General features: G+C 44.7%; 6 protein-coding genes across 6 annotated transcripts; 2 read left to right on the top strand and 4 right to left on the bottom strand.

Moving 5' to 3' along the window:
* Positions 1 to 271: 271 nt before the first annotated feature.
* Aspvir_007867 (uncharacterized protein) lies at positions 272 to 1,198 on the bottom strand (the record flags this gene model as incomplete). The annotated part of the gene is made up of 1 exon (XM_043271044.1): positions 272 to 1,198. One exon carries the CDS (start codon positions 1,196 to 1,198, stop codon positions 272 to 274), a length of 927 nt encoding a protein of 308 aa, XP_043126979.1.
* A 462-nt stretch (positions 1,199 to 1,660) lies between these two features.
* Aspvir_007866 (MCT family MFS transporter) lies at positions 1,661 to 3,029 on the bottom strand (the record flags this gene model as incomplete). Its single annotated transcript, XM_043271043.1, has 3 exons — positions 1,661 to 2,617; positions 2,669 to 2,765; positions 2,869 to 3,029. 3 exons carry the CDS (start codon positions 3,027 to 3,029, stop codon positions 1,661 to 1,663), a joined length of 1,215 nt encoding a protein of 404 aa, XP_043126978.1.
* A 5,388-nt stretch (positions 3,030 to 8,417) lies between these two features.
* Aspvir_007865 (uncharacterized protein) lies at positions 8,418 to 8,942 on the top strand (the record flags this gene model as incomplete). The annotated part of the gene is made up of 1 exon (XM_043271042.1): positions 8,418 to 8,942. The coding sequence occupies one exon, from the start codon at positions 8,418 to 8,420 to the stop codon at positions 8,940 to 8,942; it is 525 nt and encodes a 174-aa protein (XP_043126977.1).
* A 4,384-nt stretch (positions 8,943 to 13,326) lies between these two features.
* Aspvir_007864 (GNAT family N-acetyltransferase) lies at positions 13,327 to 13,920 on the top strand (the record flags this gene model as incomplete). Its single annotated transcript, XM_043271041.1, has 1 exon — positions 13,327 to 13,920. The coding sequence occupies one exon, from the start codon at positions 13,327 to 13,329 to the stop codon at positions 13,918 to 13,920; it is 594 nt and encodes a 197-aa protein (XP_043126976.1).
* A 1,720-nt stretch (positions 13,921 to 15,640) lies between these two features.
* Aspvir_007863 (uncharacterized protein) lies at positions 15,641 to 17,429 on the bottom strand (the record flags this gene model as incomplete). The annotated part of the gene is made up of 5 exons (XM_043271040.1): positions 15,641 to 16,498; positions 16,554 to 16,653; positions 16,700 to 16,843; positions 16,891 to 17,179; positions 17,273 to 17,429. 5 exons carry the CDS (start codon positions 17,427 to 17,429, stop codon positions 15,641 to 15,643), a joined length of 1,548 nt encoding a protein of 515 aa, XP_043126975.1.
* A 3,942-nt stretch (positions 17,430 to 21,371) lies between these two features.
* Aspvir_007862 (uncharacterized protein) lies at positions 21,372 to 21,737 on the bottom strand (the record flags this gene model as incomplete). Its single annotated transcript, XM_043271039.1, has 1 exon — positions 21,372 to 21,737. The coding sequence occupies one exon, from the start codon at positions 21,735 to 21,737 to the stop codon at positions 21,372 to 21,374; it is 366 nt and encodes a 121-aa protein (XP_043126974.1).
* Between the last annotated feature and the right edge of the window lie 581 nt (positions 21,738 to 22,318).

Genomic DNA, 22,318 nt, shown 5'->3' with positions numbered 1-22,318 from the left:
TGTTGCCACGTGGGGCTTTGGAACTGCAATGGTTTCGTATATCGGACTTAAGTAGTCATCGGAGACACAAATGGCATTTAAGCTACCTGAACTGTATTTTATATCTTTTACTTTACAGCGGAACTACATATAGGAAAATTAATGCCCATGGTCGAGTCATGTCGAATGCTTGTGGTATCTCGATGTTTCTTCTAGTTATTTCAGTGTAGAAATCGCCGGGGCACCATGATTCTACCTCTAACATTCTGATAATGCCTCTGTTAAACCATCTTTAAGAGTTATGGACCTTAAGGATTTTCTGACGTAAAAATTCCTTTGCAGTTGTTGGCGTCCGCCCAATCAACCACCCCAGCACGTTCGGGTTGCCTTTGATCCCGTAAAAATTGTAGTAAAGTAGCAGTCGATGTATTGTGTCGCGAGTACCCGGTGGAACGTCTCCGTACTTTCCAGCCAGCATGTTTTGAAACTGGGCCGCGGATTCGAAGAACTCCTTTCGTATGATCCGAATGGGCTTGCCGATCTCCTTGCTCAGCATTGCAACTAAATCGGCATACGAGGTCGGTGCAGTGGAACAAGCCGTGTACTCAGCCAGGTAATGCTTCTCTCTCTCGTTGATGATGTGTGCGAATGCTTCCGCTAGATCCTGTAGTACGGTAAAGGAGAATGTTACCTGTGGATCAAAGCTGGCAGGGAACACTGGGTCTTCTGATTGCAGCAATTGCTCCACCGGAAACTGATCTAAAATATGACTCGGCTGAAGAATGGTATAGTTGAGCCAAGATTCAATCAGGTATTCTTCCACGTAACGCTTGCAATCATGATTCATCAACTTGCGAATTTGTGGATGGAGAACGGAGGAGTAGATGAAGTGCTTTAGAGTACCAGTTTGGGATTCCTGTCGCGCAGCGTCTATCATCGTATAGCCCATTTCAGTTTCATGGCAGTGAGCAGACGGTCCAATATAGAGCACGGTCGTAACGCCAGACAATAAGCGCCGTGCATCTTCGATACGGGACATATCAGCTCGCATAACTGTCGCATTTGGCCACTGCGTCTTCAGAGACTCTTCGGAAGACACAGTGTTGACGACGAGCCGCAGGTGCTTCCATTGATTGTAGAGGAGAGGAATCAACCGAGAGCATTGCTTGCCACTCGCACAAGTGAGAAGAAGAACGTCGTTCTCGAAATCCACTGACATTTTGATGACGGGACTGACTCAGGGGAGAAGGATATGGGGAGAATTCAATGATGCACCCTGCTGGTGGGGTGATAAGTATTATCATGTTCATCTGTAACCGGAGTTAAAGTAAATACCGCGCCATTTCATCATCCGAACTATGGATGGTTGATGTCACTACCTAGCTTGACGCCAAGACTTTCAGCCTTTGAATGCCGACTTTCCGGTTGCCAGACATGGTGAAACGAAGCTTGTACGAAACGCAAAATAGCCCTTGCAAAAAAAAGTTGTTCACAATACACTGTGGGTTTTATCACGGTCGTCAAGTGATTTGACGCAGTTACCTAGTTTATTTTGGGTATTCTCCAGATGGGATATATATATATATATATATTTATATACATATATCTCTGGCCGAACAAGCAGGTCCCATCTTTCAACCTGATTAGACAAGAAACAATCATTAATTAATCCAGCTTATCCTTATCCCTTAGCCAAAGCTTTCTTGCCACCCACCATCTTCGCAACAAAGGCCAGAACACCCCCGGACATCATCACAGCCGCACTAAAGATCTGAACCTGGAGGAAGCCACTGTAGTCATTAAGCAGCGCGCCGTTAATAGGTGGGCCAATAAGAGTGGCAACCGACATAACAGCCATACCCATTCCAATGTAAGTGCCGATTTCCTGAGGATGCCCGGCACAGTTGGCAATCGCGGCGGGGGTGATACCGATGATACCGCCGGAGAAGAAGCCGTAGAGCACGGAAAAGACGATGATGCTCGCGTTGGTGGTCATGCGGATCCAGCAGAAAGTGATGATGGCGGTGATGATGCTTACGGTCGACAGCATGTTGTAGGGCCCGATTTTGTCTGCGATGATGCCCGGGACTAAGCGGCCGAAGAAGGAGGATGCGTTTTGGATCGCGAGGAGGTAGAAGGCCAGGCTGGTGCTCATGCCATGGAATTCGCCGTATAACGGGAGGTAGAAGAAGGGGGTGAAGATGCCGACGTTCAGGAAGAAAACCGCGGTCAGAGTGGCGACGTAGTGGGTTTTCTTGAAGGCCTCGAGTTTGAGGAACCTTTGTTTCTTGGGTGGGAGGCGTGCGCGGATCCCCAAGACTGCGAAGGACATGACCCCGAGAATGACAAAGCCGATGATGCGGACGGCCCATGCAAAGCCTAATGAGGAGTAGAGCATCTGCTCTAGGGCGATGGGGAAGATCACGCCGCCGAGGGATGACCCGGCGATGGTGATGCCCATTGCAGCGGCGCGCCTCTTCTGAAAATACTGCGCTGTGGAGGAGAGTGCGGGGGCGAGCGACAAGCCCATGCTAATACCGCCGAGGATTCCTTGAGCTAGGAAGAATTGGTAGAATTTCGTGCAGAGGCTGGTCATCATGACGCTGAAGATGACCAGCACCGCGGGGGCCCAGATGACCTGTCGTTGGTTAGCAAGTCAACCGGATTATATATCTCAGGGATGGCTCACTTTGGCTCCATAGCGATCAAATAGGGGACCGCCAACAAGACCGGATCCGAAGAGGAAAAACATCTGAACAGACCCAATCCAGGCGATGTCTGCAGCACTGTAGTTGCTCAGTTAATGCGTGATGTAGTAATCCTGATAAACACTAGACATGTGGTTAGCATATCAAATACAAGGTCCAGAGAGGTCCAGAGAGAACAAACCCAAAAGCATTGACATATCCAAAAGTACGAAAGAGCACGCCCCCAGCTCCCAGGGCCACCATCCAGGCTCGTGCTCCGCCGTCCGGAAAAGGCGCGGGCTCGAGGGCCTTTGGAGGCTGAACGATGGATTCTTCCTTGGAACTCTCGCGTACAGAGGACATAATCTTGGCTCAGGCTCTATGTATGAATAGAGCGCCAATACAAGTCTCGTGTTAGTCATTTCGATATCCTGTCCAAAGTCTGGGATTTATACCAAGCTTACCTGTTGGATAGGCCGAGCCAAGCTCGGCATCGGCCTCGGTCCCGAGGATGAAGACCGAGATAGAGCTCGGGCTCGGTCGGCCGAAGAGCACTTGACGATTTATTTCTGCTTGGCTAACTCTTAGTATGGTCTGCTGCCAGAGATAAATAAGCAGGCTTACGCATTTTGAATCTGGAGATCATCAATTGCTCATCCTATCCGGTTTCAAAGTGCAAGTGTCAATACTCCGATACCTAAGGTTCTCCTCAAGTATATATTTCCGAAGATTCCGGCTCGGTTGGGCCTAACTGGCTCTTCATTTCCATTGAACTCCCCTGGAGCAGATTGAACGCATATAAATCTATGTGAGCAGACCTTCCAACAACTTTGATTGCCTCCCTCTTTTTTCCGAGACTTAGGACCAGCGTTGTTCGGATCGCCCTTCCCATTACCGGCCATTGGCGCTGTCTTCGCCCTGGTTAGTCGAGCTGTTGAGACGGGACAAAAAGATTCCTTCGCTCAAGAATTCCCGGCCAAATACTCCTTTATTCGTACCTGCCCGAATAACGCCGTGGACGCAGATGTAACCTGAGCCGGTTCAAGAGATAACTTTGAGATGCCCACTACGCGTGTGGAGCTGGGGAGCTGGGGAAGGGGTTGTCGCGCGGAGAATGTCAGTTCTCCAGTTGACAAAGACCAGCTCCCTTGATCACGAAAGTTGATTTCCCGCCCTCAACGGAACATTCGGACTACCCGTTCCCGGAGTTCTGAAGAGGAATTTGTTCTTCCCGTAGACTGGCAATGGCTGGATGTGCACTCGTCCGGTATACCTAAGGTAGGCTGGATGTCGGACCGAGATATTCCGGAGGCCAAAGACCACAGACGGATTTCTCCACCAAATCAAGCTGAAGACCGAAGTTGTCCTCCGCAAAATACCGGTCCAAACTTGGTGATCATCTCTGACAGTGAATATTGACATGATCTCTCTTGGCTGGTGCTTTTGTCTGTATTATTGACAACTCCTCCGTACAATGATTTGCCATGGCCACTGAGGACGGTTCCCAGAAATGCAGACGCCCAGCCCAATCCTGTGAGTAATGCCGCCATTAAAAGGTGCGCTGCGACCGCAATATTCTATGTGGCCCTTGTACATGTGCACAATCTGTTCTTCACTGCTCTTATTATAATAAAAGTCCATTGCCATGCTCAGCTAATATAGAAAATATCGATACTGTGGGCACTGCTTAGTGTCCAGTTATAGAGCCCTTTAATCAGAGACCACCAGACTGCCTGATCCTAACAGACCTCGGGGATACGAATCTTCAATCCAAAGTGGAATTACCTCTCCAGGAAATTCGGCATTGACTACAGTCACTTGAAGATTGATTGACTGCTCTAGCAAAGAGTTCTCAGTTGCCCCGAGATGATCATATCCCTACTATATGATGATTCGAATCCCTACTATATGATGATTCAAATCATTCAATATCCCTACTATATGACGATTCGAATCATTCAATATCCCTACTATATGATGATTTGAATCATTTGATATCCCTACTATATAATGATTAGAATCCCTACTATATGATGATTTGAATCCCTACTATATAGCAATAGTCACTAAGTATTTATTTTATAATCATATCTTTGTGGAAGTAGTGGCTATAAGTAATATAAGCAGGTGATAGTAAAAAATTTATTTTAGCTGCTTTATATATTCAGTCTGCTGTATAAGGGGTAAAGGATTGCAAGAATCTTAGGTGGCATTACAGGCCTGCCTAAGCTTGGATACCAGCTTCAGCGCCTCCTGATATAGGTAGTTATTATAATCATGGCCTCACTAAAGAGTCTATAAAGGTATATAGGGGGTGTTTACTCCTTATCTACATAATATGTCCTAGTAGAGTAAAATTTCAAACTAGTAGAATTAGAGTGATTCTAGGACAGATTAAGGAGTCCTTAGTTCTAAGATAATACTAATTAGATATTATATAGAGGACATGGTTGTGTTCCCCCAGAGAGCCATAAGTCTTTCTCCTCAACATAGGTTAGATATCAGGCTGAATATAGTAAGCTTAATTTAAACTGCTAATTATACTAGGTAGTCATAGATATACCCTGCACTCCCTAGACTTTCTTTATAGAAATTATGGGGTTTCTCTGTTAAAGTCTAGACTCATAGTGACTAGTTATTATAATTTAATCCCTGCTATTTAATGTGGGGGAAAAGTTAAAGTTAGGTAGAAGTAATTCCTAAGAGTATGCCCCCCTTAATATAGTAATAATGTGCTTTTATATTATCCCACCCATTGCTCTCTGCGTTTGGAGCTGTATTAGGCACCATGATTATACCATAGTCACAGCTAGATTTAGTGCTAGAAGGTAACTTAGTGTATAGAAACCTATATCAGTGCGGAATATACTCTTAGTCTTACTTATAGATTAATTATCTGTGCTGCTATGTTCTTTCGTGTAGGTTACTGCAGCTTCTAGTTAACTGGGCTATTATTAGTTAGTTGCGCTGACAGTCTATTGCAGACACCTAGGAAAAGCCTTACCAATGCTCTGTGTGTAGTAAGTACTTTAGCAGAATGTGCTGTTTCCCTTACTATCTTGCCTTACTGCTCTAATTAATATTACTCTAGAGATCTGCTCTAATGGCATTCTACTCTGCATACTACCACAGGGAGCAAGCAGGCCCTTGAGAAGCATCCTTATACTAGCAGTGTGAATCCCATCATCTGGGCTTCTTAAACATACAGTGCTTGTGTAGAAGACCATCTTAAATATAATGAAGAAAAGCCCTGCGCCCAATGCTACAGGTGAAATATTACCTATATTATTCCTTCTAAGTCCACTAAAGGCGTTCAAGTTTGCTTTACTAATATAGATAGTCTGAGTAATGTGGAAGTAAATAGCAGCTATAACTTAGAGGAAAGGAGAGGTGAAATAGATATACTACTATCTAAGGGATTCCAGCTACTTATCACTCCTCTAATGGAGATCCTAGCCTCACCAGAGCTGGACCATTGGCAGTTGATTAAGTTGGATGGAAACAGCTATATGCCACTGGATTACATTCCATCAGGGCTTAGGGATGAGTTTATAAGTATATTATTTATAGATGCGCCTAGTGGTGTATGAACACCCTGGGGATTAATTACTTTTAGCCTGCAGACTGATCTAGACTTTAGCATGGTTAATCTTGGCTTCCTTAAATCATATAATAGCCACATCCTATTTAAGTTTGACAAGCAAGCACTTAGTCTGTCTCTGTCTGGTTTGCCCTATAAGACCCATAAAATACTAATATAGAGTAATCTCTATGGCGCATGATCTATATAGTAACTATAATAGTGCTTTATTCCTACTCCTCAAGACTATGGCTATTATAAGCATGAAAACCTGTTACTACCTAATAAAGTGACTGGCGCATCCACCCTGACTCCCCAGAGTCTGGAAGATGTAAACAGCCATTTAATAATAGACCAAAGTCTCAATCTTCACTCTCGTGATAAGATCCTGGGCATTGTTCTTAGCCAGGTGAAATAACCTATCTTGGCAGTTCTGTCATCCTTTCTGTTAGTTCAGCTTCTTGATAGCCTGATTAGATATTACCTTACCGCCCCATTCTCTGCCGCAAGCTCTTGGATCTATTAGGGTACTTTTTGACCCTGATAGGTGTGTCCAGAGCTGCTTCTTACTATGGCAGTAGCTGGGGCTGTTTTGACACCTGATCCCTTGCTATGTAAACTAGGATTTGCCATGCAGGGAAGTTGTCTGGTTATAGCTGCCTTTAGTGTTTAAGGGGAATAACATTACTATCTGTGACCTTCACCTACATCAAGCATACTTACTATACCTAGAAATTAGTCTGTGGAGTGGCAATAGCTAAAAAATTAAGATCTTAGAGGCCTTCCGCCAACCTCTGCTAATTATAGTTTGTTATGGTGGTAATTTTCACTACTTAGCCTATCTGCCCCTACCAGCGCGGTTAGAAGAGTCTGGTTAGAGCTTAGAAGATACATAGCGTGCGTGGGTATATAAAGAAGCATATAAGAGGCTTATGTACTGCTTGTTTTAACTAGAAGCTTAAGTCTCTATAGCTCTCTTTACTAGCCCTTTAATTACCTATGCTAAAATAGGCCCTCCCTTACCTGCCCCTTTATATCTCTGGGAAGTGAGTTCTGTGTCTTAATGGAAGGAATCCTATCATTTATCTCTGCTGCCCTCTACAGGTCAAATTCGCAAGCTTAGTGAATGTGTAGTGAATTTAGATCTTCTAGAAACTAGTTATTAGGTTGCGGACATCCATCTTACCTGTGGTGCTGTTATACACTGTATATGGGGCCTTATATAGGAGTACCGCAGCTCTCTTCTGAATGGATATAGCTACTACTGGGATAATGATCTGCTCATGGCCTCTTAGCATGGACAGCTTAGCAGGATACTTGAATGTTTTTGGCTGGGATACTATAACAAAGCCCCAGTGCAGCTTTACTTTATTATGATGTATATGTACATGTTACTAGAGGAGGTTGAGATACTGGCTACCTTAGATGATGCTAGCTGCGCCTGGGATCAGCCTGCTCTTAGTGACTGGTTTAAGAGTGAATATTCCTGATATGCTATATAGCATGCGGGCCAGGTTGTTTAAGGTATTAAAGCTCTTCTGTTGCAAGTTCTATAAGATTTTATAGCAATTGCACTATACTATGCTAGTCTAACTTTATAGGCCTATGGTGTGGTATTCTTCCATAATATAGATAATTATGGTCAGCAGCTGGCTGGTCCAGCACTGCAGTATAAGATCTGTCAAGAGTCACGCAGATACCATGTCTAACTTGACAGCAGCCTAAGTCGATGTTAGCACCATTGTCAAGGGCATGATCAACAACATTTGTGCTAATGGTGACGCAGCAATGTGCAAGTACTTAGAGAGGTTTGATAAATGGTTGCCCTGCCTTGTTCAATCTCTCCTGAGAAGATATTAAGGCATCTATTGCGGCCTGCTCTGCACAGATAATTAAGGATATTAAGCAGGTCCAGAGGAATGTGCGGGCCTTTACACAAATGTAATGTGACTTAATTAAAGATTTTAAGTATAAAATCCAGCTAGTAAGTCTGACTAGCAGTGCCTTTTAAGCTGTACTAATAAATAAGGGGCGTGTCTCTTAGATAGAAAAATCTACCTATCCAGACAGTTAGAGTGTAGGCACTTCTGGAAAGACTAAAATATAGAATCTAGACTGATAATAATAGCTACATCCTAGATAGGCAATACCCCCTCCTTGCCTCTGCCCATATGACCATTCTCATAGCCAAAGTAGCCAGCATCCCTAAGGTCATTGGCTATACTCCTCCTATCGCAGGCAAGATCCCTCATGCCACCATTGCAGCTATGCATCTCGCTAGTGCAGATGAAATCTATCTGCTTGGAGGAGTGCAAGCCATTGCGGCCATGGCACTGGGCACTGAGACCATGGCCAAGGGGGATTTCATCATGGGGCCTGGCAATGCCTTTATCACCGAGGCGAAGAGGCAGTTGTTTAGCGAAATTGGGATTGATCTTTTTGCGGGACCAACAGAGATTCTTATTATGGCTGATGAGACGGCCGATCCCTTTATGGTGGCAATGGACATTATCTTGCAGGCTAAGCATGGGCCTGATTCACCTGCTGTGATCATCACCACGTCCGAGGCTGTTGGGCGAGAATTGATGCGGATTATTACTGAGCTATTGAAGAACCTATTAACTGCTAAACTAGCGGGAACCTCATGGGAATGGTTCAGCGAGGTGATCATTGTGGGCTTGATAGATGAACCTTAGACACTGGCAGATGAATATGCCAGTGAGCATGTCCAAATCCTTACCAAAGAGCCATGAGAAGCCCTCAAGAAAATGAATGCTTATGGTGCTTTATTCCTAAGAGAAAAGACTTGTATCTCCTATGGTGATAAGGTATGCCCTTGAGTAAAATAGGAGATATTCTAAGCTAATTAAGTTAGGTCATTAGTACTAACCATGTTCTTCCCACCAAGAAAGCTGTGAGATATACAGGAGGTCTATAGGTGGGAAAGTATCTTTGTACCATAACATATTAAGAAGTCACCAGCCATTAGGTAAGCAGATAATTAGGATGGCTATGTGGAAGAGCAGCATATGCTAAGAACTTTAAGAGTTATGCACAATCTAGCAATCTTTAGGCTTATAACTATCTTGGTGATCAGTTTGAATGGATTCAGAGAGATAAATAGACTGTAGTGAAGTAATCTATGTCCAAACTAAATTATATCTATTTTATATTTCTAAGTTAATCCTTGGTGAAGCTTCTATATATATGACTATATATAACCCAGGCTTCTGTACAGGTCATTAGGTGATACTTCAGTTTCTAAATAGAGTTATATATCCTTATAACAGGGATTTGCACTAGGAATGTGGATGCCATAATTCTATAGAGGTACTATCTTCTAACACCTTATTTATGAGAATACTATCTGTAAACCTGCCGGCCCTATGATGATCTTGAATATAGACTTAAAATAGACTCTGCAACTCAATGTGCTTAGTAGATGGATTAAGATACTACTATTTAAGAAGTATCTTTTGAACATATCTTTAAATAGCTGTGATGTGGCTATATATAATTCTCTTATTTATAGCTGCTGCTTGGTCAAGGTCCTAGGGATCTCCCACCATCCTGCCTCCTAAAGGAATTCAACTAGTTAGTTTATGGATTGTGTGAAAATTTCAGATGACCATATTCTCTCTAGACTCTTAAACAATGTGAGAATGCATATATGGTGAGTTTAGATGGATGATAGCCCCTCCACCTCCTCACCTAGTGGTCCCAAAGGATATATCTGTTTGCCAACAAGAGATGCGAGAGGAAGCCAGAAGGCTAACCCCACCTGGTATTATTTTTTTAGTTATTTGAATAAAAATGATCTTTACTTGTACAAATGGTCCTCAGTTGCAGTAATCATTGCAGTGCGCTACCTATTACCCATTGTGTTTCTCCTTCTACTTACAGTCAATATCTCACACCATGGCAGCTATTAATGGAATAGTTGTGACAAACCAGACAACCAGCCCATCTCCTTTGAAGGTATTAGTAATAGGAGGGGGGATTGGTGGGTTGGCTGCTGCAATTACTCTTTGTAGGTAAGGCCATGATGTCTAGGTGTGTTATCTAACCTGCCTATAATAGTAAAAGATGGTTGACCATTGCAGGTCTTTAAGCAATCTTGACTAGCTATTAAGATGGGTGCAGCACTTCATCTTACCCTAAATACTAATGGAATCTTAAAGTGATTGGGTATTAATGCGCAGCAGTTTAGTATGAACTTAATGGAGAGGGTATGCTTTATGCTATTAATTAAAATTTTACCTACTAAATCTAACTATTTAGCTTGTTAAATATACCTCACTGGGCCACATTGAATAAACTATTAATCTTACTGAGCAAAACAAGAGATGGTAGCATGTGAGTACCACTACTAAGTAGTCTTAAGGGTATCAATTTAACTACTTTTAGTAATGGCTCCTAGCTTATTGCATTGATTTATATAACCAACTTAAAAGGGCAGCCATGAGCGCTGATATAGACTGTGAGGCTATCCTATTCTGAACTGCCAGTCAGGTAGTATAGGTTGACATAGTAATAGCCACCATCACACTTGAAGATGGGACCTAGTTCCAGGGTGATCTGGTGGTTAGAGCTGACGGAGTCCACTCCGTTACTTGTAGTATAATTATAGGTGGAAATGTTAAGGCTTCTGACTATGGCAAAAGTGTGTTTTGCTTCCTTATATCTAAGTAAGCAGCGCTGCATGATCCTGAGACTGCTGCTCTAGTTAAGCATCTGGGATAGCTATCCATCTGGTATGGTACTGATTAGTGGATTATACTCTATCCCACATTGCATAATACTGTGTTGAATTTTGTCTTGATTCACCCGGAAGAGGAGTCGGCAGAAGAGGTAGATGAGAGCTAGGGCTAGTTAGGTAATCTACAGAAGATGCTCCAGATCTTCTCTTTGTTTGACTCTGCAGTGCTAAGCTGCTAAGCATGGTGGATCTGCAGAGTGTTTGGGTTTGGAAGTTGCTAGATATAGAGGAGATTCCCTGTTGGTATGAGGGGTGTTTAGCTCTGCTGGGTGATGCTGCCCACCCCTTTCTCCCATATTAAGGGCAGGGAGCAGGGGTTATAATAGAAGATGCTGCTTCCCTGGCTGTAGTGCTGCCTCTTGGAATGACTGTTGAGGAAATACCAGAGTGTCTGTAGTTGTATAATGAGATTTGCCATGAATGCGCTAGCTGCATACAACAATACTCTTGGTTGGCCGGCTGTGATTATGTTGATGGATAGGAAACTGCTGACAGTAAGTCTTCCACTTTTATTTATTAAAAATAGCACACTAATTGCCTTAGTATACAGCTTTACCAACTATAATTTTAGTCATGATAAGTGGGATAATTTGATATAGAGACTCTGTGAGTGGATGTAGAAATGCATCCCTAATCCCTACTGGCGCATGCCCCTCGCCTTTGGTCCTATGCCTGGTCTGTGCCAGAACCACTTAGGTGTCCCCTAGGATGGCACTAAATCCACCTTTACTACTGCCTTGATCAAGTTCAAGACCTCCTGTACTATACTATAGAACCTCTTTCCCCTGGGTCGCTATGGCTGGTGATTTAGTGCTCCTAATACTATGGTATATGCCTCCTTCTTGCAGACCACCCTAAGCAAGATGGAGTGGTTAGGTGGCTTAGGATATTCTTACATTAGTTTATATGTCTATGGTATTAAGTATATCAAGAAGGATGGCACTGTCATCCAAGGCTTATACCTGCCCATCCTCTTTAAGTCACTGACTGACCCCATAGTGTTGGGAAGAGAAGAGCTGGGCGCTCCTAAATTATATAGTTTAGTGGACATCTACCGCTGGGCAAAATTGTATTAGATTTATACAGGGTGGTAGGGTGCTCTCTGGGGCCATTTCCTACTTAAAGATCTGGTTGAAGTTAACCCAGTGTCGACCCCCGGAGGATTCAGTGGAGAAGCTGATGCGGGGATCCTAGTATATAAATATCTCCCATAGACTGGTCAATTAAACAAGAACAAGGCAGCTGAAGAGTATGCAGCCTTTAATCCCTTCTTAGAGGCTATGCCTATCCCTAATCCACACAAGGTATAGACCTCCTCCAAGGCCAGTTTCTAAATTGACCTGCTGGACTGGGAGTAACTACCTATACTACATTATGTCATTTCGCGACTCACAGAGCTGCCAGTATATGAGATTATAAGTGCCTGGGTGGTGGAGGGAGATGGAGTGCCTGATGTTTTGGGAATAAGGCTAATTAATTAGATATCTATGCCGTGTTCTCTTACTACCTTTATTGTAGCTGATAGGAAGAATATGTTAATTGTCTTCATGATCTCAATATTGAACTCAACATTAGATATCATAACAGATTATATCTTAAAATGATTGTGTTAGAAATGGATCACTGCACTGGGTATTATTGAAGAATGAGTTTACATCCTGTCATAGCTAGTCTTTCACCTGAATAACCACTGATGTTGAGATAAAATCGAGTATCTATTCTACATCTTCCCTAGCAATCATACTAGAATTCAATGGTTACTACCAGGCGCACTGGCCCAAAGCAGTCAATATGCACAATAAGTCGCAGGCCACGCGTCCCTCAATATCGATCTCATTAGACTTCGTTTTCCGCCTATTCGGGACCGCCATCTCAATCAAACTTAGTTTCTATAAGCATGCTAGATAGGCTATAGGCATAGTGGTGCGTGTGGTAGTTTTGGTAGTAGTGTGGCGGAAGGTACTAATCATTGTAAAAATTTATTTTGGCCAGTTTGTACATTCAGTCCGCCGTACTATTTTCTCAGTCCCCGTGACTCAACCAAACGCGTAACGAATCGGGTAAGTTTTGCATGTGAGACGGAACCACTCCTGCAAATGCCGTCTTGATTCTAGTGCTGACTCCGTATAGGCTTAGCGATCTTGTTCGTATTATTGATGACTCACTAATAAACTAGCTCCCCGGAGATCTGAGCGCGAGAGCTCACTGATGAGAAATTGCCCTTGTATATAATCTTGCCTTGCTCTGTTGAATGACCTTCAAGATATCAAGTCTCCACTACTTGCCCCACAGCCTTCAACCAGCTCCTCCAGACGGTCGCAATGGATCCCTTCCCATTGGAACCCTACCGCTCCGCGCGTCTCCTTTATCGTGCGCCAGAGGATAACCCAGCAGACGATGCATTCTTCCAAGGTCTCTACGCCGACCCCTTAGTCGGATCTATGGCCACTACCGCCCTCATACGCCCGCTCAGCACAAAGGAGCGGAAGGAGTTGCGAGCAACGCTTGCTGTTGCGTTCATGTCAGTCATGATATGTATCATCCCGGACGAGGGCTCCGATATGGTGCCCGAGACAATTGGCGTGATCTCATTAAAAGAGCAAGCCCCTGGCTTCACACATAATCGCACACATGAGTTAGGGATCAGTATTGCGCGCCAGTACCAAGACAAGGGATATGGGTCTGAGGCTATCTCATGGATGCTGGACTGGTCTTTTCTGACTGCGGGCCTGCACCGCGTTGAGCTGACGGTCTCTGAGTGGAATGAGAGGGCACAAAAGGTGTACCAAAAGCTTGGGTTTGTATCTGAGGGACGGAAGAGGCAGTGTGTGTGGAAAGGTGGGAGATGGTGGGATTTAATCCATATGGGCATTTTGGCGCATGAGTGGGGGGCTAAGAAGGCTGCTGACTCCTGAAATGCTGATTAGTGAATGTGATAAACAGGAGATATTTGACAAATGAGATGGTGTCAGCCCTGACAAACATTTTGCACAATCTGCTATTGTTGCATATAACAATCATATAATATAAATAGATGGATGGATGGATGACAGCAGTCACAGCACTGCCTGAAACTAAAATATCCAACCTGTTAAAGATCTTGCTTAACCCATCAATGATCACCACACATCTGTTACAGAACACCTGCAGTCAACAAGAAATGGTTAGACAAGGCTTACAAGAAAGGCAGCACAGTCTGACATACTACAGGTACAGGGTCAGAGGGTAGTTAAGTCACATGACTAATAGTCCCTAATGGTAATGGTCTCTAAGGGACTGTAACCCAGTAGGTCTATTATAGACCTTAGGTAAATAATCCATGGTAGGACCTTTAATTTTAATTTTAATTATAGGGTTGTTATTTTCGCGGGTTGGGCCGGGTTCCGCTATCTTTAGAACCCAACCCGCCAGGTTCGGGTCCTAGATTTCTAGGGCCCAAACCCTCTCTGACGCTACAGTCTAACACATTTACGCGTAAGACCGCAGCGACAGGTGACCTGTTGCGGCCAAACTATACACATACTATCCATCTTGACTGCGTGAGGTCACCAATAAATGTATATATACTGTAAGCACGCGTTAGGCAGATTGGCCGAATTTGGCCTCATCATTGGTTCTGATCAGTGGGAGATAAGCCAGATAACTGAGATCATAAATGAGTAGATAACCTGAGATGACTTTAGAGATATCACAAGCTATTTGGAATCGATATGCATAAAAAAGATCCGCGGTTTTCGAGCCTAGTTGTTCGAACGAATCACACAACTCTAATAGCTCGTATTGCATTAGCTAAAATAGGTAAGAAAAACAGGATGCTGGGGAAGAAATATACCTTTTCTAGAACAAGTCCTTGAACATCTGCAACCGCTTCGAGAACAATCAACTCAATACATCCTTTCTTTCCTTGGCTTCATTGTATGAAAGGTTGGAGGGCCCTCGTCCATACATTTCCGTACAGGGCTGAGAGGGATACGATCAGCTAACTATCAGTGAAGCGTCTACCCTAGAGCAACTCCTCTCCACCCGAAGAGAGCTTCTTTCAGATAACCGCAGTAACGAAAATTATATCACATCCGAGGATACTACGATTATTGGTACTCCTGAAGCTGGCTCCCACAAACCCCGTGAAATCCGGCCGCCTCGCGAGTCTGAAATTGCGACGTACCTAAATGGCGATGACGCCAAGGTGGGCATACAGTCATTTCAGTTTGCAAATCCAGCGTCTCTCAAACATGAAGGGAGCCTGATTCTTCCCACACAAGCCTTCCCGATGGCCTTGAGCGATGAGCACCCCGATGGTTCGAATACTCAGAGCCTTCAGGGATATTATGGATTAATGTCAAGGTTGATGCAGTAAGATTAGGCGCCATCTTTGTTGCTCCATGAGGATGATCGACCAGGCCTTTCCAGAGGATCATCTAGTGAGATTTAGCCTTTAGGGGTAAAATGAGGCGGAGGTGGAGCTTAGGTAATTGTATACCTAATACAAGCAACTGTAAAATATATTAGTTGTTGTGTCCCTGCTGTGTTGCCCCTACTAACTACTATCCCTACTAGCTAGAGATGTTTGTCTGGACGCCTTTTTGGCTGAGTGGTTGGATGTATGACATTAGTTATAGATACAACCATAGAATACTATGAGTAGATCTCGCCCCCTCGGTTACTGTCCGCGTTCTTGGGCCTGGGCGTGAACTTTAGTGGTAGTGATGCAAGCTGAACCGTGAGGTAGTCTTTCGTCTGTAAGGAAAATTGCTTGGCATCATAAAGCTCCCCAAGAGAGATTATAAACTCCTTTACCACGCGTCCAACCACAAGCCGCATTTCATTTAGGGCCACCTGCCTGCCGATGCAGGAGTGTACTCCATAGCCAAAGGGAATATATGCTCGGCGATCAAGGATGAGCTCCGGCATCTCTCCCGTCCATCGTTCAGGTATAAACTGCCCACCTTGTGGAAAATAACGAGAATCGGTCATCAAGACCTGTGAGGGGATCCGCACTTCAACATTCCCGGGAATGTAAACATCTCCTATATAAACACCGTCGGGTGGTGTGATAGCTGGGACTCCTGAGGGAACTGGGTTCACTAGCCGCAACCCCTCGCTGACGACTGCGTTCAGGTACGGCAAATTCCTCGTCATTTCGACCGTCAACTTCGTTTCAATACTGCAGTGCGAATCCAGTTCTGCCCTTAATTTGCTTTGGATGCAAGGATTTTCAGCCAGCAAACGCAGTATTTGCGATGCAGTTGAAGATGTTGTTTCAGTACCAGCACCCAGTATTAAAAGTGCATTTGTGTTAAGATCAGTTTGCGAGAATTGTACTCCAGGGTCGAGTTCACAGTGAAGAAAATGACGGAATACGTCTGTTCTCACTGCCTCTGATCTTTGTCTATCATTGACGACTTGCTTGCCTCGTTCTCGAAACGCTTTCACCTCGGCGCTCACCGGTAAGTAGCATAGAAGTTCCCCGGCGTTACGGAGGGCACTGAGAACCTAGCAGCCTGTCAATATCCGATCCGAAGGGCACTCCTGAGATACTTAGTCATACCGTGACTGTGCATGCGTATTTGTGGAGGAACTGGATATACTGCCCATCTCCCATACCATCCTGCATGCCGGCGTCACTCCCAAAGCCTAGATCCATTGTTCTAATCAGGTCAGTTACTATCTCTTTGAAACAAGGGTGTCGCGTACATGTCAAACATGAGGTCATCCATTAGTTTCGAACAGTTCACTGCTGCACCTCGCTGGGATTTCAAGATTGTGATGAATTTTTCGGCATGATGCTCTACTCGCTTGTTGTAATTGAGAATTTCCGTGGGTGAAAAGGCTCTCTCCCTAGATGTATCAGCATCATGAACGTGGGATCGTTTGTGAACCCTTACCATATCTTTCTCCAGGCACTATGTTTGGCGTAATCTCTAGTGGTATTCAGATTCAACTCGCCATTGGAAGCGCGAAATTCGTAGAAGAAGCCCCTTTGGTATCTTCCTTTGTAGATGGTGTGTACAGCTTCAACATTGTTGATAGACACCTCATTAGGACCAATGCGGATAATGTCACTATCGTATTGTTCATGTAGCCTTTTTAGAGTGAGAACTGTACGACCGAGGCGACATTGATTGGCTGCCCATAACTTAGAGATAGCAGCAGACTTGGGCCCCGGAAATGCCGCTAGTGGAGAAAAGTATAGACGCCGGACGATTGTTAGTGATATAACTGTCGAAAGGAATATCAAATTAACCTTGGTAAGGCTGAGTGCAATACTTTTCACTGCTTGTGTTGTCTGAAATTGCCAGGCAAGAACTGCACAGTTGCCAGCAAAGTATGATAGCAAGATCTTTATGGTCGAAGCCTCTGGAATGGGGGAGACTAGAAGCTGTATTGCTACTGCCACCGTGACAACGAAGATTTCAATGGCCATTTGGGGAGATTTCTTAATTTGCGAGGACGACGCTGGAGGTCCGATAGCCCCGGCCGGACCTTGCGATTGAGAACACCTAGTGATATATGGAGCTGTCTTGGTGCTGCAGTGTCCCTGGTCAGTTGCTTGATGGTTGAATCAGTCGGATGCAAGGCGTTGTACAAAACTGTTGGGACTGAAACACCTGCACTGTTGCGGCTGATCCTATGGACGTTGGGTCAACCACGTCAACGCTCTGATGCAATGAGACTTGGTTTCCTGGCATGTGGGTTTTGAACCCTTACTTAACTTGCATGGGTGGGGTGGGCTCTCCTATAGAACTCTTGGCAGGGATGTGATTCGGTATTGCATTGGTACATTGATAGCCTCATTTAGCGCCTTGCTTCCGTCAAGGCCGTATCCGTATCCATGGTTTATGATACATTTAAAAAGTTAAGTTTCAGGGAAAAGCTTAAATTGAGGGAATATCCTGGCGATTGGGTGCCAACTCTTGGTACTTTTGACGCTTAAAAAGGGACGTCACAATCCTCAAAAACTTCATATCCATCTGTTTTACTGCTTCCGCACCTGCCCTACTACATACCCGAGTCCATCTTGCCTGGCCTGATCAACAGACAGTCTACTCTGCACAGGAGATCCGTTGGCAATAATTTTAATATGTTGCTTGAGAAATACATGTGGAGGTAAATCACAATTTTTCAAAAATCTGCCTGTTTAAGAAAAAAACTAGAAGTGACTGGGAAGTGAAAAGCAGGAATTTGGTTAACAGCAACACCTATAGATAAAGCTTTTGACAAGAGGGGTACTGCCTGCGCACGAAGGTAAACCCTTTCATCTCATTTTGTTCATTTCAGGGCAAACAATGAAGACAAGAGCTAGGAAGGTTAAGTGTAAGGAAAAAGTGGAATTTGTGATGTTGCTAAGATAAGTTAGACCAATAAGGAAGGCATGAAATATCACTAATACCAACTGTGGAAGGGCTGAAAATTGGAGGGAATGTGATAGGAGTATATTGTGTTGTATTTTGATTGAGCAAGTAATGGCATGAGTGGAAAGGGCAGAAGGACATTTATGGAACGGCGGCCTGACATGGTTGCTAGCCACAGTGATTGCCTAGCAACTCGGATCCCACTTCAAGGAATTTAAATGGTCGCAACAATCACCTGCGAGTCGGGTGATGGCACGATTTCTACATAGACCCTTCAAGATGGAATTCGCCACTGTCCATAACAATTTCAACAATTCGAATTTTCCTAGTCTTTCCAATGCTGACGCAACAAAGCTAGACACTGCTCAAAAAGCGTCTGGCTTTCAATATCAAAAACACTATCCACTTTCACAGATGGCAGGGGAAGTGAAACCACTTGAGCCAAAACCTGAACTTCAGGTGACGTGCTTTGGTTGCGCAAGCTTGCACAGCTCCAAAGAGCGGTCCCTGCAGCAGCCGACTGATAAGCACTCGCCATTAGCCTAACTCTGGCCGGTAGTTTGGAGTTGTTGAGAAATTGTTTAGTCAGTTCGTGACACTTAGCCTCATATTGTAAAACTTTCTTCCGGCTCATTTTCAGTGCTTCCGCCGAGTTACATCCATGTTCATTCATTAGCGCCCAAACCGAATTCAACGGAGGGTTGATGAAATGGCTCTGCTGGTACTCCAAATGTTCCTTTGGCCAACTGTACATATCATTCCAGAGGATCTGGACCGTATTTGCGACAAATTCCAGATACTGCAGTGTTTCTCTTTCCTCTTGTGTGAGCTTGACGTCAAGGGCGTAAGACAGGACTTCGAAGGCTACCCTGCATGTATGATTAACTTCAAAACTATACAATCACTAAACTTAGCAGGAATATACTTACGGAGCGGCGAAATTGCAATAACGAAAAGGGAAGAACTCGAAAAACACGTGGGGCATCTTATACGGCTGCTCCCCGAAAGCTTTGATTGTCTTCCAGTAATTCATCATAACACTCACAAGCTCAAAGCCTAGAGTAGGATCTTCATGAATTATTTCTTGCGAAATTTCCGCCAATAGCTTCGTTAAACGCTGGTCTGGAGTTTGGGAGGCCTCAACACTTGAAAGACTGCTAGCAGCAGCGACTGCTTCTTTAGGACCCTGAGAATCAATAACATCTGGACAGAAATTGTTAATTTTCCCTCTCCATTATAACACTAAACAAAAATATCTTATCATACCATCTGCTGCTAAAATTAAGTCAATGATCTTGGTCACAGGTGCTATGCGATTTGGGTGGGCGTTGGGTATGAGCACCGCCACCAGATGTCCGTAACCAAATTGACTCAGCTGGTACAAGTAGTCTGGAGAAACCTCAGGCAGCTTGTTTCTTTTCCATTGTTCCAGGAATCTGATTGATGCTTCTGTAGCAATATGCTCATGATTATTGATTCGGAGTGGAAGGGAAGTCCAACATTGCTTATCCAGAGGCAATTGGTAGGTGTAGGCAGTTGAGAAGCCGTTTATCTCCATTTCTGAATGATAAGACGCTATTGACTTGCGGGTTAATTTATCTGGCTTTTCATGCAATGAATGGTTTTCTCCAGGAGACCTCAGTAGTTTATAAATGTTTGTCAGATGATTGACTTTTGCCTTGCTGACCCTAGTACTCAAATGATCGTCAGGCTTTGTACCTAACTAGGTGACTCTACCTACGTGTTCATTGCTGATTATTGAACTCTCTTTATATGCAAGTACCATTGTGGCTGCACCACTCCTTCGCCCAACCCGGGACTCTATTAATTTCATCATCAAAGTGGACACAAAACTACATGATTTTATTGTCCAATAAGTATACGATGAAACTAAGGGAAAAGCAGGCGAAGACACACAGGGGCCCAACAAATAAGAACACGGATTTATAAAGTCGTTTTGAATATCGAATAAGAGATGGCATATGAATGGTGAGTAACAGACAACATCAGTGTTGCAGAGGAAAGACCGAAAGAGCTAGTGAATAAGGAATAAAACCACCAACATTAGTCTCAAAAAGGAAACTGAATCAGAAGAGAGCATGGACAGAGCGACGGGCAATGAGAAGAAAAGCGCAGAAGGACCTATGTGATGGCTCCGCGCATCCCTGCCAGGCCTGTCTGTAGTGGTCCTAGACCCCCATAGTCTGATAACTGCATCAGGCCTAGCTCCCTGCCCCAGGGTCTGGAAGGGATGATCTGGGTATTATTCCCTTTATCTTATTATAGTGCATCTAATTATGTAAGTTATAGATTCTAGGTCCCCTAGGGGGACAGTATAACTAGCATATACCTATTAGGATTAGCTTTGCTAACTAGTTTTACTAGGGGTACTACTCCCTACTAAGGCTATATTACTTTGCTAGTAGTAGTATCTAGGCTATTAGGATTATCTAATAAACCCCTCCCTGGTCCTAGTCCTACTTAATTATCTACTCTAAACTTAGTACCTGCTAGAGTATAGAATCCTACTATATAGATATATTACTACTATAGTAATATATATCTCTACATCCTATCTTATTAGGGCCTATATGTGGGCAGTCTCCTCACCCTAGTAGCTAAAATAGATAGGTTTACCCTATAAACTAGCAACCTTAATTATCCCTAGCCACCCTTTATCTACTAGAATCCCTCTCCTAGACCATGCATAGCTAACTATATCACCAGGGTCCCTATTAGATAGTTCTTATAGGGATCCTAGCCCCCAGGGCTAAATATAGTAAGCACAGGATCTATTAAACCTATGGCAGCTACTAGTAATATCCTACTCTAGCTATCACTAGCAGCTATGGCTGGTAAGAACCTAGACTAGTTACTATACCAGATCTCTATGATAGCAGTAGCTAATAACAGCATAAGCTAATCTATATATAGCACTACAGGTGCCCCTTATCAGCAGCAGTAATTAGTTAATAGATATAAATATTAACCCTGGATTATATATAAAAGTCCTACTAGACGGCTCTCACGCCCCCTGTCGGCGTCCCCCCGCGGCCGGCCGCCACCCCCTGTTCCCGCCACTGTATCCAGTCTGGACGTCCGCCCCCGTCGTCCGCGGTGGATGATCCTGGGATCATTCGACCCGTCTGGTCCTGCTGGATCGAACCATGTTGGTCCCCAAGTCTGGCCCGGCCAGCGTGGCCGCGAAACCCGCGTGCACCCGTCGGGATCGGCTTGCCCGACCAGTTTTGCCCGGGGCCAAATGCGGTAAGCACAGGATCCACAGGACCCACGGCAGCCGCCGGCGTCGTCCTGCCTGGGCTGTCACTGGCGGCCACAGCCGGCTGCAACCCGAGCCAATCACCACACGGGATCTCCATGATGGCAGCTGCCGGCCACAGCACGAGCCAATCTGCATGCTGTGTCGCGGGTGCCCCGGGCCCATTGACCGCAGTGATTAGTTGACAGGTATAAAATCTCAACCCAGGGCGGCATAAAAGTCCCAGGCCCTGGACCACTCTGGGATCAGGAGTCGATGGCAAATCAACCAGTTAACGCGGCTGGGATGCCAGGCCAGGCCTGGCCGCGCTCAAGGTGTCTCCTCGACCGGGGCCAACAGGCCCATCAACTGGATGACATGACGGGGATCGACCCTGCGGGATCCCCAGACAGGATCAGGGCATGACCAGGGCCAGGAAAAAGGGGGAAAAAAGCAATGCTTCCCTTCCTCTGCCTGGCCGCCGGGACCACCGCCCCAAAATCGAAAAGGGGGGATGGCGGTGGCCCTGACTCACCTCACCCTTAAAAGGTCACTGGCTGGGCCAGCTAGCCCTCAGTGCACTGATCTTCCCTCTTTTCCAGTCCTCCCACACTGTTACTCTTACTCAGGGACGCATGGCCACCCCTGACCACCACCACTGCCATCCAATCCAACCCCCATCCACCATGGCTACACCACTGC

Source organism: Aspergillus viridinutans (genome assembly GCF_018404265.1).
Source record: "Aspergillus viridinutans IFM 47045 DNA, scaffold_6, whole genome shotgun sequence".
Classification (NCBI taxonomy): domain Eukaryota; kingdom Fungi; phylum Ascomycota; class Eurotiomycetes; order Eurotiales; family Aspergillaceae; genus Aspergillus; species Aspergillus viridinutans.
The sequence above is the reverse complement of the archived record's forward strand: the minus strand, read 5'-3'. Positions and strand labels throughout refer to the sequence as shown.